The following is an 8,002-nucleotide window of genomic DNA, read 5'->3' as shown; positions in this document are numbered from 1 at the left end:
GGGGGTGGAACTGCAGATCAAAGGACACCTCTGTCTCCCAAAGACAAATGCCCCTTTCTGTCCCCACCCCCTCACTGCTCCTCCTTAATCCTGCAGGAAATCTGAGCACGAAAGCATTGCTGCACCCAGGGCCATGGAGGGTCAGAAAGGATTTAAGAAATGCAGAAATCCTGGAGAACGATAAAGCAGCTTTTGGGATGGAAGCCCGGGCTGCAGGCTGCAGGTGTGCCCCTCTGTCCTGAGACTGGGGGAGAGGCGGGAAAGGGGAGGTCCTTCCTGACCACCCGTCCCTGCACAACCCACCGCCCGCTGAGCTCCCGGGCCGCCCTACCTGAGCGCCTCCAGGATGGCCCTGTGGGCCTCGTCGCGGTGCTTCATGCCCACCAGGCTGGTGGCCCACTGCTGCAGGACGCGCTTCTTCTCCACGTTTATGGCGTCTATTTCCGTGAAAGCCTGCAGCCGAGAGCGGAGGGGACGTGAATGCTCCGCTGGTCTCGTCTGTGCCCAGAAGGACCGTCAGAGCTGGCTCTCCTGGCTGCCCTCTTCCCCTGTGTCGCCTTACTTTCCTTTATCGCGCATCAGCAGAGGGATATGCACGGCGTGAAACGCAGCCCTGAAGAAACCTCCAGCAGCCGTGCGAGCCTTTGCTCAGGGCCCGTGGGTGCTCAGTGCTAGGGACAGGGGAGGACGAGGAGGAGGAGGATGCTGCTCCATGTGGGGGATGGTTCTGGAATTTACTCCAAGGTCAGGGAGGGTTCATTTATGCTCTGGGTGGGGCCCCTCACCTCGCTGTGCCTCAGGGTCCCCAGCTGTGACATGGGTACAGTAGTAGTGCCTGATTCCTGGGGCTGTGCCAGCCCAGGAGGCAAGCGGGGACCCAAACCCAGCTGGACCCTCCCCACGCTGGGCCTGGGGGTGCCTGTCAGCCAAGGGGGGCGCCTTCCCACTGGGGCTGACTACGGTGCAGCTGACATATGGAGGTCACCGCTGAATCTAATGCCCTGCTGAATGCAGTCCCCCTCCTTTTTAAAAATGGAAATAAGTGCTCATTCTATGCAATCAGAATATGCAGATAAGCAAAAAGACAAAAATACTAATAATGCTACCACTTATAGATAACCATTTCTAACTTCTTATGCCCATTATCATCACGTGTGCACGTGTGCGTGCGTGTGTGTGTGTGTGTGTGTGTGTGTGTGTGTGTGTGTGTAGGGAATCACATTCTATATCCTGTTTTGTAATCTTCTCTTAAAAACTAACATATTGTCGACAGGCTTTGATGTCAGTAAATATTTATTTTCAGGGCAGGATGGTGTTCCTCCATGCGGTATATCATAGTTGGTTTCACTAACGCCCTCTCCTCGGGATCTTTCCTCTCTATTACACACAACACGGTCTTAAGCATCATTTTCCCGGGGAGTCTCTATTGGTTTTGTTCACGGCCTTTTTAACGTGCAAAAGTGTTATCTGCAGGTGCGTTTCCTTGAAGTCCAGGTGGCGACACTTCGGGCGTGGGGAGAAAGCGGCGCTGCACTTGGCAGTGTCGCCCTTGGAAAGCATCCTGATGGAGACCTGTCTGTGTCTTCGCTACCCGCGTGGGAGGCCGTCTGCCTCCGCCTTCCTTCAGCTTTGCCAGCGTGGGACGGGAGCCCCCTGCCTCGCCCTTTCCTATGGCTGTTCATTGGCTTTTCATGGGTTCATGTGAGGAGCGTCTCGGGTGGGCCCAGGTGCTGGGAGTGAAAAACGCCCAGAGCGTGGGCAGGTCCTGCCCGGTGGAGTCACACCTAGGAGAGGGGGTGAGGGCAGGGCAGATGGAACAAAAGAGACCTTCACGGCACCTGTCACGTGCCACCATTCTAGAGCACAGAAGAGCACAGGGTATTTCTTATTGATTTCCAGAATCTCTTCACACCCCCAAATTTACTCAGGGTTGTGAAATAAGTGCTCATTCTATGCAATCAGAATATGCAGATAAGCAAAAAGACAAAAATACTAACAATGCTAACAAGTTTGGCTCCTGGTGAGTCTCTTTATTTTGTTAGTGGTGTCGTAATCTACACTTTTGTAGATTAAGGTGTGGGCCACCCAGCTCATCTTCTCCTTTAAGGTTTCAGCTTTTGCTGTTATGCTTAGAAAAAGGCCTCTCCAGTCCAGGATCACAGGAATATTTTTCATTTGTTTTCTTCTGGCACATTCTTCCCCATGTAAATACTTGATTCCATCTGGAATTTATTTGTGTCTGGTATGAGGAATCATTTTTTCCAAATGATTCACCAAATCTCCTAATACCACTGGATGTATAATTCATGGGCTCTCTGCTAATTTTTTATTTACTAAGTTTCTGTGCACACTTTGGCTTGTTTCTGGGCTCTTCCATAGATTTCAATGGCTTGTCTGTCTACCCTTGATTCCAGGGACACAGTCTTTAGCCTCTAGAGCTCTACAGTATATTTTAATATTTGCTGGGGCAAGGCTAGGGTGACCCACCATCCTGGCTTGCCCAGGAGTCTCCCGGGTTTAGCACAGAAAGTTTTGAGTCTCAGGAAACGCTTCGGTCCTGGGCAGACTGGGACGGCTCTTCACCCTTACAGGCATCTTCTCTTCCAAAACATTCTGGGCTGGCCCTCCTAACTTATTTTTCAGATAAACTCAAGAGTCACTTTGATAAATTAAAAGATTCTCCCCCTGCCCCCCGACTCTGACTGGGGCGCGTTCTGGATCACTTATATTTACAGGCTGGGGAGCGTGGGCAGTTTCACAGCGTTAGGTCCTGTTTCCTCCTTCCACAAGGGAACCGGGTGTGTCTGTCCATGCGTTCAAGTCCTCTCTTCTTTCTTTCAGTAAAACTTTATCGTTTCCTTCGTGTCTTTCCTGCACATAGGGGTGCAGATGGTGACACAGCTTTTCTAAAAAAAATCACAGGGACTTCGGTTTCTGGGGCTGCAGGGAGCAGCTTCAGTGCGTTTAGTCTCTGCAGTCCCTTGCTCCACATGGTGCAGAGCTGCGCGCTCTGCCCGGGAACACCTGCTGCTCATAGGCTGAGAATCACTAGAGAGATTTCGGTCCTTCCCAGAAGAGACCCACTGTTGACAAAGGAACTTGCTAGGGGTCCCCCAGCAAGCTGGCATCGGAAGTGCAGAAAGAGAATAGAATATCTGGATCCCTATAGACCTTACAGTCACCCAGTGGCCATCGCAGGAATAAAAACACCGGCCATCGATCAGTTGGGATCTACTGCGCCCCCACTGTGGGGATGGCTGGATGTGCTTAGGTGCTTAGAGAGATGTACGGGTGTGGGAGACCCACTTTCAGCCTCAAGGAGCTGGCTGACTAGCCGGGGACACACCTGCAGTAGTTTACTCCACAGGCACTGCCTAGGCCGGTCCATCAGTGCTATGTGTGGGCACTAAAGGGGCGCTTCTGCCACTGAGAGCCACACGGGGAGCTCTTACCTCGCTTGCCGCTTTCCTTAAAACCCGGGTGTCCTCAGCTTGGGCGAGGTGCTGGGCCTCAAACAGAGCAATGTCTTCTTCCAGCTGGTGGGCTCGGGTGGTGAGCTGGTCCACGAAGAGGTCCTGGGAGACGGGATGAGAAGACGGCAGTAAGGACAGGTCCCCACCTGGAGGACAAGTCTCCACTAGCCCCTGACCCATGTCAATATGACCAAGGCCACCACAGCCCCTCCAGGTGTCAGTATTCCTGCAAGCGGCGAAGCTGGGCACTTCTCTGAAGACCGGAGGCTCGGTGGTGATTAAGTGTGGGTGGAATTTGCACGATACCTGTTTTTTCTTCTCGAGCTCTGCCCGCCTCCTCTCCACCTCAGCCTTCTTCACCACCTGCCTCATCACACGGATGTCGTCACGCACATCCTGGTCGACGTTCTGCATGTAGAAGAGATGCAGCGCCAAGTTCTCCATCTCCGTCTGCAGAGCTGCCACTGGGGGGAGGGGAGAGGCTGTTCTAGCATCATCCACGCCGGGACCCAGGAGAAGGACACGGCAGCTCTGGGCAGCCCTCTGCCCTTTTAGGGCGAGATTGGGAAACTGCTTTTAAACCATGAAGACCCAGACTTTGCCATCACAGAATTCACAATCTAATCGGACAGACAAAAAGTAGGTAATCTGTGTCCAGAAATTGCGACAAGCCTTTCCACTTCCCACCACACAGGAGAGATCCTCCCCATAGTATAAGGATAAGGGGATCGCAACCCTTGGTGTGGTGTCGCCCGCACCATGCTCAGCCAGCGAGCGCACGGGCCATTCCTATAGGATCCGAACCCACGGCAGAGCGACGCTGCACTCCCAGCGCTGCACTCTCCTGAGTACGCCACAGGGCCGGCCCACATGAGACTGATTTATAAAGCCAGGATGCTGATCTAGTCAGGGAGCTGTCCCCAGATCGACAATTGTTTTCTGACTCGCATGGAGCATTCCTTTCTCAGTGGACAGATCCAAACAGAAGACTGAACTGAAGACCAGAAGGTTGCTGCATGAATATTGCATTGGAGTCAGGTGTTCTTGAAGGATATAGCTTTAACTTGAAAAAAAATGTTTTTAGGAACAAGATGGTCATCAATCCTCTGCCACTGGAGCCCACTCCAGCTCCTATATGGTGAGAATCACAGAGCTGGGAGAAGAGAGGAGGCAGGGAAACCAGGACGGAGGTTTTGCAGAGAGAGCGGCCGCCACGTGATGGAGAGGCGGGAAGATCTGGGATGTGATTTGCTTCTCCGTAAACAATTTCACCTTTTCCCTCTGGCTGCTTTTAAGATTTTCTCCTTATTGCTGGTTTTAGACCATTTGATTGTGATGAGCCTGGGTGCAGTGTTCCTCATATGTGTTCTGCTGGGGGTTTGCTGGGCTTCTTGGATCTGTGGGTTTACAGTTTTCACCAAATGTGGAAATTTTTCCTCCATGATTTCTGTAGATATCTTTCCTGGTCCCCTCCCCTCTTCTTCTCCTGTAACGAAAGTGCAAGTGAAGCCACCTGAGGCTAGCTCACGTGAGGTCACAGGCAGCAGAAGCTGTTTTTTTCCTTTTCTGAATTGCTTGCCCATGGCCTTGGACATTCTCCTGCTGGGATGTCAGTCTCTTACTGGCTGGCTCCTAGGAGTGCTTTCTGTAGTAAAAACGTGGCAGGCAGAGCTTTAACATGGCTCCCGTGACTTTGTCCTGGTGTTCCTCCTGTAACTGCTGCATCGTGTGACAAAAGGGAGCTCATCGGTGGGTCTGGCCTAAGTGGGTGATGAGCTCTTTTAAAGCAGACAGTTTCCTCCAGCTGGTGGTGAGAGGGGGAGTCAGAGAGAACCTGAGGGTGAAAGGGGTTTGATGAAGGAGAAAGTCTCCATTGCTGGCTTGAAGGTGGCGGGGACACATGGCAAGGAATGTGGGTGGTCTAGCGGCTGAAGTGGACCCTGCCAGCATCCAGCAAGGACATGGGGACCTCAGCCCTGTGGGTGCAAGGGACTGAATTCTGCAACAACATGAATGAGTCTGAAAGTAGATTTCCCCCAGCACCTCCCCCACGAGAACTCAGTCACCCCACACCTGACTTCAGCCTTGTGATGTCCTGAGCAGAGAAGCAGGACACGCCATGCCGGACTTCTGACCTGCAGAGCTGGGCACTAATATATAAATGGCAGTCGTTGTAAGCCCCTAAATTTGTGGCAATTGCTGAGCAGAGAAGCAGGACACGCCATGCCGGACTTCTGACCTGCAGAGCTGGGCACTAATATGTAAATGGCAGTCGTTGTAAACCCCTAAATTTGTGGCAATTTGTTACGCAGCAACAGAAAACTAATACGGAAGATAACGATGTTGTCACGGATGTTCCAAATGTTTTTTTCCCCATCTGTGTTTGTCTTTTAACTATCATGCTTCTTGACAGATGCATTTTATGTTGTCATATGCCCACACTGGTCAGTCTCCTCTCTCGCCTCTGTACTTCACATCACGCTTAGAAAGACCTTCCTCACCCCAAGATGATAAAAAAAAAATATTATCTTACATAGTCTTCTAATGCTCCTCTCCTTTACTTAGTTCTTTACTGTACCTGCAACTTTTTTTCTATTTAGTGTGAAATAGGGATCTAAGTATTAACTTTTCAGTCAAATGATCAAAAATATTTAGTAATTCAAAAATGCAACCTGTACACTTGTGAAGTTCGCAGTCACTAAATTCCACAGTGAATGTCCTCAGGGTTCTAAGGATGTGCTACTCTTCGTCATGGGATCTGCCTGTCCCTTTTTCTTCCAGTACCACTTTGTTTTCATCGTTACAGATTTATACTATGTTTTGATACCTGCTACCAAAAATTTCCATTATTTTCAAAAGTATCTAGGATATTCTTGTGCATCTGGTCCTCCAAGTGAAGTTTGAAATCAATTTGTTGAGAATGAAGAGCTTTTTATGTATTGACACAGAATAATCTCCAGCATACATTGCTAAGTGAAAAAAAAAATCAAGAAACAGAGCAGTAGGTATAACATGCAGCTATTTAAGCTAAAAAAGAAAGAGAGAAAATATATATATACACACAGCCTTCTGTACTTACATGTGCAAAAATATCTTTAAAAGAATGGGTGGTTTAGAGAGAGGAAGGAGATTTTTCACTGTAGAGCTCTTGAATTTTGAATTATTACTTATCAACATAGGTAAATAAAGAATCACGTTAGATAAATTTAAGTTCACCCGAAACACCCCATCATGGACTTGAATTGGAATTGCGTTAAATTGATTATTAATTTGGAGAGAAATGACATTTTCATATTACGCATCTTCCCATCTAGTAACATGGTTGGCCCATGTATTTAAATGTTTTATGTCCCTGGTGAAATTTTATTGTTTCTCCTTAAATAGGCACACTCATTTCTTGTTGGACTTATTGCTAGGTATTTCACAGCTGTTACAGCTATTAAAGGATGGGCTTTTTAAAAAAGAATTGTAATTCCTAACTGGATACTACTGGCATAGAAGAAAACTGTAGATCTGGTATCCAGCTACTTTATTGATTTCTTACTGTTTCTATTAGCTTTCTTCCCCCCCATCAGTTATTGTGAATGTTCTAGGTAAACAATCCTATCATTGGTCTGGATGAGGATTTCAGCATTTCATTTCCAAAATCTATATCTCATTACTTTCTCCTGTTTTCTTGCATTGTGGGAACCTCCAAAACAATGCTGGGTCACGGTGGTGCAGCGGGCACGCTCCACGCTTCCTGATTGCACTGAGTGGAATTTTCTTGTTTCTGAGAGACCCTTATAAAGAGCTTTCCCTCTATCCTAGTTTGGGGTGGATGATGAGTTTTATCAAACACCCATTTGGCATCAACCCAGAAAGGCTTTTTTTCTCCTTTATAAATATGATGCATTAAATCAGTAGATCTCCTAATTGCAAATTATTCCTCAATTCCAGAAGTAAACTCTTCTTCACTATGAGGTATTTTTTCTTTTAATATGCTGCTGAGCTTAATTTGTAATATTTTCTTTAGAATTTTCTCAGTGTATAAGTGGGACTGCTTTATAGTTTCCTGGTTTTGTACGTTCTTGGCTTTTGCAGCAAGCATCGCCCTAAGCACTGCAGAACAAGCCCCGGGAAACATTTCCCAAATTTTCCACCCCCTGGAGGTTGAATAACACAGAAGTATTTGTTCTTTGAAAGGTTACTAGGACTCTTCCATCACACCTCCAAATACTGGGACTTTTAGGGAAAATAGATTTTTGACAGCATTTTTAATTCCTCCTTTGATGAAATCAGTACAATGCACAGCCTTCTCAAAATAAAAAAAAAAAAACTCCTGTGAATTGTGTTTATTCCCAGCATCATTACTTGCATTATCTCCTTTTTATTCTTCCTACATCTTTTGGCTTATTTGCCCCTTTTTAGCTTCCTGAATAGCATGGTTGTTTTTTTTTCCCTTTTTTTTTGTCTTTTTTACGTGACTGGCAACAGATCGCAACCCTCAGTGTCACGCCCATACCGGACCGGGACCGGCAACGGGATCG

At 48.0% G+C, this 8,002-nt stretch overlaps 1 protein-coding gene across 1 annotated transcript in view; it reads right to left on the bottom strand.

Annotated features, from left to right (window-relative positions):
- The window catches only part of CCDC40 (coiled-coil domain containing 40), a 60,725-nt gene that overhangs the window by 30,071 nt on the left and 22,652 nt on the right, over positions 1–8,002 (bottom strand). The window contains exons 6-8 of the mRNA XM_008578578.1: positions 3,780–3,937; positions 3,453–3,575; positions 332–453 (exon numbers count right to left, since the gene is read on the bottom strand). Of these exons, the coding sequence (XP_008576800.1) occupies positions 332–453; positions 3,453–3,575; positions 3,780–3,937 (403 nt within the window). The remainder of the gene's footprint in view (positions 1–331; positions 454–3,452; positions 3,576–3,779; positions 3,938–8,002) is intronic.

This window comes from Galeopterus variegatus, unplaced genomic scaffold, assembly GCF_000696425.1.
Source record: "Galeopterus variegatus unplaced genomic scaffold, G_variegatus-3.0.2 Scaffold1721, whole genome shotgun sequence".
Classification (NCBI taxonomy): Eukaryota; Metazoa; Chordata; class Mammalia; order Dermoptera; family Cynocephalidae; genus Galeopterus; species Galeopterus variegatus.
This window is presented reverse-complemented; position numbering and strand designations above follow the sequence as displayed.